Below are 14,321 nucleotides of genomic sequence, written 5' to 3'. Positions count from 1 at the left end.
CCCCGCCCACTGCTTGCAGGAGCACCTCATAACAGCAGCCTGTCCTAGTGGGGCCGGTGGGGGTGGGGGTGGGGGCCTCCCACAGCACTTGCCAGGCCGGTGAGGCAGCACCCAGCTTGTAGCCACCTGCAGGGGGTTCATCACCGCCACTTACCACAAGAACCTGAGGCTCAGAGAGGTCATGCTGTCACGTGGAGGTCACACAGCCGGCCAGAGGCAGGGGCAGAGCTGGAGCCAGAGCCAGCCTCGGCTCCCCACTCAGCTGGAGGCGGCAGCTGCCTCATCTTGTCGCTCAGCTCCCACCTGGACCTCACTAGCTCAGTGGCTCTGACACCCCCACCCCACCAAGGGCAGGGGTGTGGGAGGATGAAACCCTCCCGGGCTGGCTGGGCCCCAAGCCCAGTGCTGAAGGCATGGACATCAGGCACAGGAAACACTGGCCGGGCTTTCCCACAGAGACAGAGGGCGGGGCCGCTGGAAACCCCGGGAGCCAATGGGGATCAGGTGCCTGAGGTGGGGGCGGGAAGCTGGGGGGCAGCCGGGGAGAGGTGGTGTGCAGGGTCTCCCACTATCCTTGCTCCCCAGCACCCGGAACGGCGGCAAACAAGGGTGTTCTGGCCTCAGAGGGACTCCTGCAGGGACGCCCCGGGCCATTCTTGCTGTCTGGGCCCTGGGATGGGATTGCTGAGGCCTTACTTAGAATGAGCCATTTCTTCAACAACCTCAATAAAGTCCGTTTTAATTTTCAGATTCATTTGCCCTGGTGCACACAGAGGGAGAAATCAAAGCCACTGTAAGGCCAGCGTGCTTGTCCCTGGACCCGCTGCGTCAGATGGGCCCGCACAGGCGTCCGTCCGAGTCAGAGAAGACTCAGGCTCACCCACCCAGGCTAGGCTGGTGGCGGAACAGTGGGCACATGGCAGAGAGGACAAGGCCCCGTAAGCCGAGGGAGCCGGGGGGCTTGGGGCCACTCCTCAGGGAGCTGGGCTCTCAGGACGCAACTCTGAAGCGGCAAACATTTCCAGTGGCTCCTCCACGGACCCGACGTGTCCCTCATGCCTGGGCACTGCGCCGGGTCGACGGGCGTCCATGGCCAGGCGGGGCCTCCAGGGCGGGCAGCAGGGCGGGCAGAGGCACGACCCTGGGCTTGGGCGGACCTGATTCCTGCAGCTGAACCCCGTTTGTTTACCCGAGTCCCACAGTACAAACCCCGGCCCACCATCCCCCGAATCAACCGGCTCCTGATTCCACCCCCGATCGGATCACGGTGTCACTCTCTGCATGATTAGCTGCTGGTTCTCCAGGCACTGCTTCAGCTTGTCCTCCGTCAGCGTCAGCCGCTGCTCCAGGATGCAGACCGTCTGCAACACAACAGGGAGCAGGCTCAGGGGGCGCAGCCACCGGCTGACCGGGACCCCACAGCCAACCCCGCCGCTGTCCTGGCCAGCTGTCCGCTCTGCCCACCCAGGGTCCTGCCCCCCTGCCCACCCCTCCCGGCTCTGGATGGCTGTTCTCTGATGTTGTGGGCCGGGCAAGACACGCGAGGGAAAGGAGGGGGCGGGCCCCACAGTCCTTGTCACTCCCCAGACAACCAAGGGCAGGAATCCCTGGCCCTGGTGCCTGGCGTTTAGACTGGAGTCTGGGGCAGAGCCACCTCCTCACGGGGACCAGCTGTCCATGAACAACCGGGCACCAGCCACCACCTTCATTCCAAAGGTGAGGGCCCGGTGCCCACAAACGAAGGCTCCCCCCACCGGGGCCACCCACCCCTCAGGCCCGGGACCAGTGCAGGAAGGGGCCGCCTTGGGGAGGCTCTAACTCATCTCTGAGCCGTTTGCTCCACGGTGACGGGAGGGTGGCGCTGAGCTCACAGCAGTCCTGGAGCCTGAGGTGACAGCACGGAGCCAGTTGTTGGCTTGGCCCACAAGGCCTGTCACCACGATGGCTTCCGGAGGCTGAGCCCTTGCTCCCAGCACGCCCGGCACGATGGCTGGCCTCCAGCGCCCGCAGCTGCTGGGGCTGCGCGTCCTTCGTGGGCCAGGGCCAGTCTTGCAGACGTGGCCCGGCTGGCGTGGCTCAGTGGTTGAGCATCAACCCATGAACCAGGTCGCCCATTCAATTCCTGGTAAGGGCACATGCCCAGGTTGCAGGCTCGATCCCCAGGGGGGCCGTGCAGGAGGCAGCCGATGGATGTTTATATGTATCTTTCCCTTCCTCTCTCTCTAGAAATAAAAAAATAAGACTCATGGACCCACTCTGGCTCAGGAGTGCCGGTGTGCTCCCCAGAGGGCCTGCCCCACCTGTCACCGCACCCAGCCCTGCTCAGCCCGACCCCGGCCGGCCACGTCTGCGCCCCCACTGAGGGAGCCTGTGCATGCCAAGCCCACACCCAGCACCGGCCCATCTACTGCGGGCAGGCATCAAAATGGGTCAGATAAGAAACAGGACTTTCTATGAATTTTCCCTGTTTGTGGCTTTCCCAAGAGGTTTCACCACCTTCCCCGAGGGCTCCGAGAGGCACTGGGCCTTGGTCCAGTCCCTTCGCTTAATGAAGCGCCGAGACCTCTGGGAGGGAGCGTCCCACTCAGGCTGCTGTGAATCCTCCCAGCGCCCGCACCCCGGGCCTCAGGGGCCCGCACCCCCGGCCGCAGGGCAGGCCTGAGAAGCGCTGCCCTGCACTGTGAGGCGACCCTCGAGGCAGAGCTGAACTGAGGCGTCACTCGCTCTGAGTGGCGGCGGGGGAGGGTCTGCATCTCGTAAATGTGGCGGAAACAGCCCCCGGCTGGTCCAGACCAACCCGCATTCCTCAAGTTTCCACTGGCTGCTGAGACACTCAGTGAGCCAAGCTTCAGAATCATTCTTCATCCAGACTTTTTCCGACAGCCCCGACTCCAGGCCACAGCAGGGAGCCAGCCCCTTTCCTTCCCTGGCCCTCCCTACACGGACCCACTTTGCACACGTGGAGGCAGTGGATGCCAGGCCACAGAGGTGGGGGGGTACTGAGGGAGGCGCTGGGGACCAAAACCAAGATCATGAGCCAGGGATGTCCAGCATGACCCCCAGGGAAATCCTGGGAGAGGCTGCCAGGACGTCTGAGGGGAGCGCTGTCCTCAGTCCGCTTTGGGGCGGCATTACCAGGCCCCGGGCTCCTTCCTCACGGCTCAAGGTGCGTCAGACGCTTCCTGTGACACCTGAAGGGCCTCCGAGTGCAGCACAAAAATAACTGTTTACTGTTAGTCCCCAAAGAGCCACAGCGAGGCCCAAAGCAGCCGCTGCAACGCCCGTCCTCAGCAGCTGTCGGCATCAGGCCCGACTCCGAGTGGGGAGCACAAGGCAGGGTCCGGTGGACCCTGCTCCGGGCCTCTCGGCCTCTTCTCTCTGGGCCTGGAGTTTCCAGGAGTCTGCCCACGACGGGCTCAGGGTCCTCGGGGCTCTGGGACTCAGAACAGGGGAGCCCTGCTCCCACAGTCCCCCACACTCACCAATGGCTCACATTGGCCAGTCCGGATGCCCTGTGCGGGCCAGGGCCTGGGTGTGGGTCTCTGTTGGCCTCCAAGTAACTGAGGGCGAGCTGCCACTCCTGGCGTGTGTGACAGGGACTCAGGTGTGTGTGGGCGACTCTGGACATCAGGTGCTGGGAGGCCCCGTGGGGTGCAGGGCCGAGCTGTGAGGGGCTCAGGGGCGTGGCTGTGGCCAGGATTCTCCCTGGGCTCCTGGGGTGTAGGGAGGGAGTCAGGTGTGCCCTGAGGAGGACCCCAGTTGGGAGAGGGAGCGGCCAAGGCCCTTTATGCCACCCTGTCCCTGTCCAGCCGCCGTGGTGCTCTCCCTGGGCTGGGCCGCCTTCCCTTCGTGCCCCGCCTCCTCTGGGCCTGTTTCCCAGCCCCCACTGCCTCTCGCCCACCGGCTTCCTCTGGAGGTGGGTCTGTCCTCATCCTCTGGCAGCTCTTGCTCAGTTCTCACTTCCACTTCCTGTTCAGGCCTCTTTCTCACCCCCTTTTCATGAATGGCTGTTTGGGGTGCAGGGTGTCAGTCTGGCCACGGGAACTGGGCTCCGAGGAGAGCCTGGGCCCCTGGCATGACCTCCTGCTCTGGGGCGGATGCCTGGCTGGCAGCCCTGGAAGGAGAGCTCCGACCAGCTCAGGTCTGAGCAGGCGGAGCCAGGGAGGACGGTGTCCTGCAGGCCGGTGGCCAGTTTTTGGAGCGCTGGCTCCGGAGTGAGCTCTGGGGAAGGGGCTTGGCCTGGGACTGACCGGGCTGCCCAGCCCCACCCTCGGCAGTGAGTGAACAGGCACTTCCACGCTGACCAAGGGCGTGCCCTCCAAGCCAGGTCCTTCCAGCAGCTGCTCCTCCTCCCACAGCCACGGCCATCACCTCCTGCGTGTCCCCCACGAGCGGATGTAGTGGGAGAACTGGAGCCGTCACTTCTACAAAAGCCTGAGGGGCCACGGGCCATCCACGGGCCCCGACGTCACCCACCCCACCCGCCTCTCAGGTGCCTGCCACGTGCAGCAGCGAGACTGCCTCCCATGGCTCCCAGGCACTGGCGCGGCCACAGGATTGGTCCTGTCTGGGCTGGCTGTGGCAGAGCTGCTCCCCCAGGACTGACACATTTTGAGGAAGGAGGACAGAATGATGATCAGCCAGCCACTCTGTCTGCATCTCTCAGATCTCTGGCCAGGGCCTGACAAAATGCTTCTGTGGGTGCAGCCTGGCTCTCAGCTCCCACTGACGCCTAATCCCGCCACCTCGGGACTTCTCCGCGCCCACATCCTGCTCCAAGCAGGGCCCCGCGTGGGAACCGCCGAGACCCTTAGATTAGCACTGGTTCTATGGACCAAGTGCCCTCCCGGAGCATGGGCACAGGCGACACAGAGGTGGGCAGGGCGGCTGGGCCGGATGACGATAGAGGCACAGGGCCACCCTGTCCGCATGCCACCGCCTCAGGCACCTGCTGGGCCGGGGGCACAGTGGTGAGGGGAGCCGAGACTGCCCTGGAAGGTGCCAGGGCCACGTGTGGGCAGAAGCCCAGATTGAGAGAAGTGTGTTGGGCAGAGGCAGTAGCTGGGCAGAGGCCAGGGAGATGGGGAGCTCAGCAGGGGCTGACGGGGGTGAAAACAATACTACGGTCAGACCCCATTCGAGACCCTCCGGTCGCCGTGTCCGGCAGGAAACCTCTGCCCCAGCTGGCTCCTCCTGCCCCAGGCGGCCCCTAGTCCCCATCCTGACACCTCGCCTTCCTGGTGATTCCTAGGGCCTCCACATTGCTCTGCCATGTCCTTGCCCTTCTGACAGCTCTGGCATTCGGATGGTGGCATTCACCTGGCACTCAAGGCCTGTGCTGCCTGTGGCTGTGTTCTTCCTGCCCAGATCCCGCCCACCTGGACCCTACTCCAGTCTCCCTGCCCGAGAAGCCCTGCAGGTCGCAGCCCCAGCCTCAGGAGCTTGCTGCACCTCCCAGCACATCCCGGGTGTAGTGAGGCGGTGGGTCCTTGGGAAGTGCTGTCAGGGTGTCTCCTAGTCCCCATCTAGTCATGTCTGGCGAGCCACGGGTTCCAGAACTATAGAGCCAGGGTTCGAATCTGAACCTGACCACTAACGTGCTGAGTGGACTCGGCTTCAGATCCCTCATCTGTCCACACGTAGGGCACTGTGATCCTGTACTAACAGCCAATATTTACGTGGCACTTGTCTGTTCCAGGTTGGGCACAGGGCTGCAACATGGCTCCCCCACCTCTTAACCTCACGAGGGCCATGGCTGAGCTGGGCTCTTGGGGGAGCTCTGGGCCCCGATGGGGCGTGATGAGGCCCGGAACACGCCAGCTTGTGGTCAGGCCTGGGAGGGCTGGAACCACTGGGGCACGTGTGGTCTGGCTGCTTCTGTGACGGAAAGTTCCCTTTAATCATTTCCAGGCTTGCAGTTGATGTGTGCTCCTCCTAGCCCCCCAACACAGGAGCCAGAAGGGGGTGCACCCAGGGGGACAGAGGGTCCCAGGTGTCCTGGGTCTCAAGGAGAGGGCACAGTCACTCAGCCGCATCACCAGGCACTGGTGCGAGGCCAGAGAAACACCCTGGGGCCAGCCACTGGCTCAATGCCCGTCTCGACTGTGCCACACAGAATGCCGAACTTTCCTCTGGTTTCATTGCAAAAATGGGAAAATGTGGAATTAATCTCCCCTGCAGCATGGCTTGACTTCACTAGGATTCTAAAGATCTAAAACAGATGCAATAAAAGGGGCTCTCTCTGCTGGGGGGCCTAGTGAGCTATCAAAACAAAGGGGCTGCTGGGCCCAGCGCCTGCCCGGCTCCGGCTGCTCCAGTTCTGTCGCTCACTGCGTGTCTGTGCTTGTGCGCGTGCACGAAACGAGCAGGGCTGGCCCACTGCCTCAGCCTCAGCCGGGCGACTATGGTCTCCAGCCCAGGGGCAAAGGCCAGCCCTCGGGCAGCCTCCGGCCGCTGCCTGATGGCGGCAGCACAGGGCGGGTTTCCTTGCTCCCCACTGGCCTCCTGCTCCCAGCCCAGCTCCCTCCACGATAGGTGCATGCTGAGTGCTGAGTGCTGAGTGCTGAGTGCTGAGTGCCTGAGCCCTGGGGACAGAGGGCAGGCCCTGAACCAGCTGCCCAGGCCCAAAGGGAGCCCTCGTCGGGCGAGCCCGCCTGGCTGGGGAAGAATACCCCCCCAGCTGGGGTCTGGGACCTGGCGGGCTGGAGGGGCCCCGCCAGCTGGCCTGGGAGGGAGGAAACTCCTGGCCTCCGCAGGAAGGGGGTGCACCCTGGGGGGCAGGAGTCCAGGAAGTGCTGTTCCTCCCTCCCACCTCAGGACTGACTTGAGGACTAAATGCTCCGAGGCCTCCACTTCCCAGGGAAGGAGTGGAGACTCCCCTCGTGCTGACGTGCTGACGCCTGACATGCTCCCTTGCCCAGGATCTCACAGCTGCTGCACAGGAAAACGATTCCTCCTCTAAAGCAATTCCTCCTCATCTCTCTGGGCTCAACAACTGTCTTTTTAACGGGCCCCTTTGCCCCACAGTCTGCTGCTAATAACACACAACGAACCTGTCCCTGGAGCCCCACGTGATCTCAGGGCACAGGGCTTCTCTGCGTGCCTGCATCCCCGCCCCACCTCTGCGGAGGTCAGCTCTGCGGGAAGCAGCGAGACACCATCTTCTATTGCGGATTAGCCACGGGATTAGGGAACCTTGACTAATTTACCTTCCTCATGGCCTTACAGCAACTCCTTTTAAATAAACACAGGCTTTTCCACATCATCCCCACAGGAGAAGCTATAAAAAGTGGGTTCACTCCCCCACCCTAGAAAACTGGATGCCCCGGGACCCGTGGGGCGCTGTGCACCAGGAGGACCTGAGCCCCATGCCGCCGACACTGGCTGCATTCAAGCTCCTCTGTGTCAGCCGCACGCAGGCCCCAGGGAGCCAAGTGCCTGATGGGCAGGCCCCAGGGTGGGGGGCGCTGGTCACTGCTCAGCCACAGGCTCTGCTGTGCTCTGACGCCAAGGCGAGTCCCAGCAGGGCTGCGCACGTGGTAACCTTGGCCGTGGCCACCTCTGCTCCTTGGACCTGGGAGAGGTGGCGCAGCAGACAGCCAGGCTGTGACCCCGTGAACCACTGGCGGGAAACGGCCTCCCGTGGCCAGTTTTCTGGACACACCAGCTGGGCCCCGACAGCTCTCCCAAATGCCATGTCCTCCCACGTTCAAAGCTCCCTTCTGCTGCTTCTCCACCAGCTGTGGCTACTGTGGGTCAGGCCAGCCTGGACAGCCCTCTGCAGAGCGGGGAGGCGGCAGGCCCGCCCGCAGCTGTCTCCCGGACCAGCTCAGAGCCATGCAGGCCCACTTGGGGCTACCTGTCTCACCACAGTACTCACACAGCCCCTTCCCATGCCTGGGCTTGGCCTTTCCTTGGAGGGAATGGGGTCCCCAGGAGAGTGAGAGCGAATCTCCTGGAGTCCCCGCTCCCCTCCTCCCTCCCCAGTCCCAGGCCTGCTGGGGCGCACAGGAGAATCTCAGAGATGCCTGACCATTCCCAGGCCCCAGAGGTAACAGCAGCCATCGCCAGCCCATCAGGAGGGCGGGGCCATTGCGCTGCAGCTTGTCTGGGAGGGGGGCTTTCTGTCACGACGCAGACCATAGAAGACAGAGCTGCCACCCAGCCCCCAGCGCTTCTGCATGTACAAAGCCAGGGGAGCCTGCGGATAAACTGCCACAAAGAGACAGGGCTGGGACCTGCTGGAGTCAGATGCTGAGTCCCTGCTCCCGGGAGCAGCTCTGACAGAGGAGTCTCTCCTGACTGAGGGAGGGAGCCCTATCCGTGCGGGAGGGAGGACGGCCGGGCCAGGCCGGGCAGGTGGCCACATGTGCTCATGTGGAGGCCGCTCCTGTGCAAACAGCACCCACCACCCTGCCTATGACACTGCCGCCTGGAAGTGAGGCAGAGTTTGCACACACATGCACGCACACACACGCACACGCGCGCACACACACACGACATGGGGACCATGGGGGGCAGGGGGTGGATGACTCACGCTATCCCTTCCCAACAAGCTGGTCTGGGCTCGGCCTGGAAGACTGAGCTCGGCCACCTTCCACCAGCGTGGACGCGATGCCTCGCCTGAGTAGCCCATCAAATAGGGAACTGCCAGGACCATGGGGGTGGGGAGGGGGGTCATGGTGTCTCGAAGCAAACGGGCCACCCTCGCCAACTCCCGGAGCCAGCTTCTCAGTTACGACCATTCCAACTGCCAACACGTAAGGAGCCTTCCACGCGCACCCCAAAAACTGACGGGAGCATTTTTAGCGTTTTACTCCTCTGGATCCAAGGGCGCTATTTTTAACCATCTTCTCAGACTTCGAAGTTCCGAAGTCTGTCCTCGGAGGTCCTAATGGAGTCCCGGCCGCTCCCTCGACGAGGCTGCAGAGAGCACGTGGCAGCGCAGCTCTGACAGGACAGGTCGGGGCCTGTTCAGTCTCAGCGCCTGCTCCCCTCCGGGCACGGGCCTTCTCAGGCTTACAGGCTCCAGAAGTCTGACGATGAGTGCAGGCCCGCCCACCCACCGACGCCACCGACACCAGCCTTGCCCTCCTGCCCTTCCTTCCATGGGTCCACGTGTGCAGTCCCAGCTGGGACACTGGGACACGTTGGGGGCCGTGACACAAGGGAGCTTCCTCCCTCGCTCCAGGCCCAGAGGCAGGAATGAGGCCGTGGCCCTGTGTCCATTTCGTCACAGACTCAAGGGTCCTTTGCGTCCCTCCCACACCCTCACTCTACCCAAGCTGAACCAAGAGAGGGGTCTGCGCCTGAAGCCAAGGGGGGAAGGGGCCTGAGCTTGGTCCTTTAAACCTTGCCTTGTCGACCCCCACCCCTATCTGACCCACACCTGCCACACGGGGCTTCGCTCGTGGCCTGGACGTGCTCAGGGCCCCCAGCCTGCAGGCGGGCTGCTCCCTCGGCCAGGACGCTGCTCCCCAGGATGAGCTGCCCCGCTGGCCTCCGCACTGCTGGCCGCCACCTCGTCAGGGCCTGTACTGATGCTACTGCCCTACAGGCTGTTAGGAGCTGCCGGACCCATGCACGCTCCACAGGGCGGGCCCGCGTCTGTCCTGTGATGAGGGTGGTCAGTGCCACAGCGCGCCAGGGCCAGGCACAGGCCAACACCTCCCACGGGCTCACCTCCTTCAATGCTCACCACGAACACGGGAGGCAGAGCCCACGACCACGCCCCTCATAGACACACCAGGTGGCTCGAGGGTAAGGGCAGTGCCAGTTCGAACCAGAGCCGGGGCTCCCCACCTTGACTGCGGCCGACTGCGGCCGAGTGCGGATGTGGCGGTGGCGTGGCCTACCTGGGTGAGGACGTCCAGCTGGCCCACGATGTGCTCCAGCGTGCTGGTCAGCGCCTGCGGTGTGCTGGCGGGCTCCCTCGGCGCGCTCTGCACCGACTCCTGGCTCCTGGCTCTGCCCGGGACGTGGAAGTCCACTTCCGGCTAAAGACAACGAAAGGAGGGGAGCCCTCAGTCCTGGCTGAGCGTGGAGGGAACACTGAGCGAGGGTCGCCCGTCCGAAGGGCTGGGAACACCACCAGCAAACGGAGGAACGAATCCCAGTGTTCAGGAGGAACGGCCACAGGCGGGGCCCCACCGCGGGCGCACCCTCTGTCGCCTCCCCTTCTGAGCAGCGACCACCAACGAGGAGGCTTGAGGGGCAGGAGGGGAGCAGGTGGGCCGGAGAGCGCCCTCAGGCGCTGGAGGCCCTGGGCTGCTCCTGACGGGACTAGGGTTTCTGCCGAAGATCCTTCAGACCCCAAATGCAGAAGACGTCATCCCCAACCCCACACACTCGGGCAAGTGGCTTCAGGAGACTCGTGCCAGTCCACAGGGTGGCCCCGAGCCACTGTCCCGCGGACACTGCAATCTGGGAACCCACAGTCCCTCTGTGGACTTGCCCCCTGTGGGAGGGACGTGCTCGATGAGGCTCACCCTCTCGGCTGCCCCAGCAACCCACTGAGGCAGCCATGCTGGGCTCGGGGGCATCCAAACGCTACCACGTCAGGACGCTTCGCCAGTCCTCAGGGGCTCCGCCACCTCAGGAAGCAAACTTCAGCTCCCGACAAGACGCCCTGCGCCAGCCAGCCTGCCTCGTCCCGCAGCTCCCCTCTGCCTCTGCACCCTCACACCCAGCTCTGAGGGCCTCTGTGTGAGGAGGGCCCATAACCCCTCCCTGCTCTGAGCAGCCCCCCTCCATCCCTTTGCAGCCCCGCACTCCAGATCAGAAGCCCTCTGAGCTCCCGCACACCTGGCCCCCCCCCCCCCCACCTTCTGCGTGTTTCCCTTTATTAGGAACGCCTCCTAACCTCATAGATAACAAACTCTTGAGAGCATATGGATTTGAACTTGGAAAATGCAGGCCCTGGTGGTTCATGAGAACTTAAATGTGAGACACAAGCCAGAGGGATTCTTGAAAACAGAGGGGCGCCGTGCCCCGCAGTGAGACCTCAGCCCACAGGGCCGGGCCGTTGCCGCCTCCAGGGGTCGGTGCACTCAGAACTGAACGCCAGGCCTCATCCCAGAAGCCTCGACGGGCCTTCACCTCAGCCACGGCCCTCAGACCCAGGCGGTTTTCCAGGAAGAGCCTGGCGACACGCGAGCTCATACTGACAGGCCACAGGGCCTCCGCCTTCTTGTCTGTGAAATGGGGGGGACCCTGCCTCCGGGCTGGGCTGTGAGCAGTGCTCATCTTCAGGCACAACAGGCCTGGGCCACCTCGCCCGGGGCCCAAGTCCCGTCACGAGGCCCGTGGCTCCCTCAGGAAGGGCCGCGAGAGGAAGAGTGGGAGCCGCCCCCTGCTCCGACAGCTGGTGTCTTCGAGGAGTGCTCAGGCGGCACTCCGCTGCGTGGGGAGGAGTGAAGCTCTGAGTGTTTCTGCAGAATGGCCAAGAACCGGCTGCTGGAGGCACAGTGGGGGGACGATGGGAGCGGGTGGGGTGGCCCAGGCCTGTTGGGGTGGGGGGATGATGGGAGCGGGCGGGGTGGGGAGGACAGCCTGCGGGAACCATGTTCCCATCTACTCCGAGCTTTCACAACAAAGGAAACTGAGGCTCAGACAGGACATGGCTGTGGGGAGGCACCAGCCTCAAGCCTCACTCCCAAGTCCCAGGTCCTGCAGCTGGCTTCTCCTCTGACCACGCTACCCCGTCCCCGTCTCCCCTTCAGCGAGACTCGGCCTGTCTCTGCTTCCCGTCCACGCTCAGCAGACACCACAGCCTGAGCGCAGACCGCCTGCACGGGAAGAGGCACTCGCTGCTGTGAACTTGCCAACGATGGGGCACGATGCACACATGTCACCTCATTCCACCTGTCCAAGGGCCCCTCACAGCAGGCATCGGGACCCGTATTTCTCAGGTGGGGAAGCAGGCTCAGGGAGGGTGAATAACTTGCTCTAAGTCACCCAGGAAATGACAGAGCTGGGGTCCGAACCCCAAATACAGGTAGTTCCTGAACACCAGGCAGTTTTGCTTCCATGGGCCCAGCTGCTCTTACACCCAGCCCCTGGGTCTACCACTCTGGGTCACTCCCCCCCTGCCCCCTAGAATGCCAGCCAGGCACAGGGCTGAGCACAGCACAGGCCCTCCACGAACACTCACACTTCCCACAGCCAAGCCCCCAGCAGCGTGCCTGTGCGGTGACACCTCCCAGGCAAAGGGCCCGCAGCCCGGCAGCCCCGCCTGGAGCGTGGCCTCGCACCTGCACTCCAGCACAGACGTGGCATTTCCCCAAGAGCTTAGCAAACAGGCGATAAAGCAGAGATGAGATGGGCAAGAGCGGGAAGACCCCTATCGGGGAAACTGCATCGGCGTCCTGTTGAACGTCAAAGGGTAGGAGGGGCCTTGCCCGGTGGCGCCTGTCGCGACTACAATCACACGAACCCACGTGCACACGCCTGTGGAGCTGCAGCGACAGGCAGAGGAAGGCGAGGTGTGCTACTCCGCAGAGAGAGGATGGCCGATACTGGTAACAACACAGGTGAGTCTCAAAACGGAAAGGAGCAGACCCAGAGATGTACCCGTGTGGCCTGTGTACGCCGCGCCGGAAACGCACACTGGCCTGTGACAGCAGGAGCTGCCGCGGCTGCAGAGGGGGCAGTGGATGGGCCACAGGAGGCACAAGGGAACTTTGGGGATGGAGTCACTCTACCCCCGACATGTGGTGATCACATGCCTATGTGCTCACTTTTTAACATGGTGGCTGTGACTCTTCACATGTTACTAAGCCTGGCTTTTCAAAAAATGCAGTTACAACTGAAATGCCCCTGGGAGCCCGATCTGCCGGCCACATGACTACACGACACCGCCCACTGCCACTCTGTACCGAGTGCCCATCACCTCTTCACACGCCAGCACCAGTGGGCAAGGCCCACGCTGAGGAGCCGGGGGAGGCCCGTGAGGGCCACACGGGCCTGGGGTACAGTTTCCCAAAGCAGAGCCAGCGTCACACTTCAGAGCTTTTGGTTCCCAAAGCCTCGCCTCCCCAGTCGTCAGGGGAGCAGGTGTCCCGGGAGGAGGTCCCAGCAGGGGCTGTCCGGTCTGTGGACGTCAGGCCTCAGCCGCTTAGGGGCCACACACCTGGCCAGCAGCCATGAGCGGCCGGAGCTTCCCATGGAGATGCCATGAGCTGACCGGACAGAATCCCTCTGGCGGGTGGGTGGTAATTAACACGTGCCCCAGGCAGAAACGGCTCTTCTCTTAATCCCTCGCCCTGGACCTTGCCCTGCCCGGCCGCTCCAGAAACAAGCTCTGTACCAGGCACAGGTCCACGGCTTGAGTGTGGGACACGGAGAGGACAAGGAGGGGCCCAGGCCTGAGATCTGGGCCGTCTCACTGGTGCCACCTCCTTCAGAGACCAGGCGGGGAGAGTCTGGCCACTGCCCACTTAGAACACCAAAGCAGGTCACTCTTTCCAAAGCAGAACAGGAAGACATGGGGACACACACACACACCCCTCCCATGATGAGACCTTTTCCAGGGAGTCTTTCAACCCGTCAGTCTAAGTGAGGGCGCAGAGGCTCGAGGCCAGGCCTTTCCCAGTCGGCACCCCGGGCCCAGGCCCTTGGCAATCGCCCTCATGGAAAGTTAATGGCGCCCGTTTGGCCGCCTCCCTGCTCACTCCTCAGGCTCTGGCGAGGGAGCGGGGTGCAGAGCACTCACTTGGGCTCCCCCTCACCTCCAGCATCTCACGGGAAAACACACGGCTCTTTTCTCAACTCCCAGCTTGAAGGAACACTGGTGCTGTAGCCCCACAGACTTGTGGACTAGATTTACGGCAGCCTCGTTTGCCCTATAATTTAAGGTTCCGGCCTGGAGTCCAACAAGAGGAAACTTCTGGTTCTAAACATAGCCCTGAACCCAAGACGGATCCTGGTTTCTTTAAACCTTCAACTTGCTTGGCGACCTTGCTCGTGTCCTCCGGAGCCAGCCTGCTGGCTGAGTGAGTGCACAGCTGTGCAGGGTGCTTCCCGTGGACCACCACCTGTTCCGGGAGGGCGGCCCTTGCGCGGCTCAGTTACACACATGCCCGAGGGCCTTGCCGCTGGCGCTAAGCACCTCGGTCCCCCATCGAGGCTGAGGCCGCCACACTAGGAGCTCAAGGCTTCTGATCAGGCCCATGTGTTGACTGTAGGTTTTTTAAAAAATTAAACCCCTTTAAACTAATGTTAGGCTTAGGAAAAAGTTGCAAAAGGTGGTAAAGAATTGTCATCTATTCTTCTCCTAGGTTCCCCCAGTTTTTAAAAAAAATTTTTTTATCGATTTCAGAGGG

General features: G+C 63.1%; 1 protein-coding gene across 3 annotated transcripts in view; it reads right to left on the bottom strand.

Moving 5' to 3' along the window:
- Nucleotides 1-722: 722 nt before the first annotated feature.
- The window catches only part of POC1A (POC1 centriolar protein A), a 33,945-nt gene continuing 20,346 nt past the window's right edge, over nucleotides 723-14,321 (bottom strand). For all 3 annotated transcript variants that reach the window (XM_036333384.1, XM_036333383.1, XM_036333386.1), the window contains exons 10-11: nucleotides 9,855-9,995; nucleotides 723-1,361 (exon numbers count right to left, since the gene is read on the bottom strand). In XM_036333384.1, the coding sequence (XP_036189277.1) occupies nucleotides 1,263-1,361; nucleotides 9,855-9,995 (240 nt within the window). In that variant the 3' untranslated portion in view covers nucleotides 723-1,262. The remainder of the gene's footprint in view (nucleotides 1,362-9,854; nucleotides 9,996-14,321) is intronic.

Source organism: Myotis myotis, unplaced genomic scaffold (genome assembly GCF_014108235.1).
Source record: "Myotis myotis isolate mMyoMyo1 unplaced genomic scaffold, mMyoMyo1.p scaffold_m19_p_13, whole genome shotgun sequence".
Taxonomy (NCBI): Eukaryota; Metazoa; Chordata; class Mammalia; order Chiroptera; family Vespertilionidae; genus Myotis; species Myotis myotis.
Note: the sequence above shows the minus strand (reverse complement) of the source record. Positions and strands in the feature narration are given on the sequence as shown.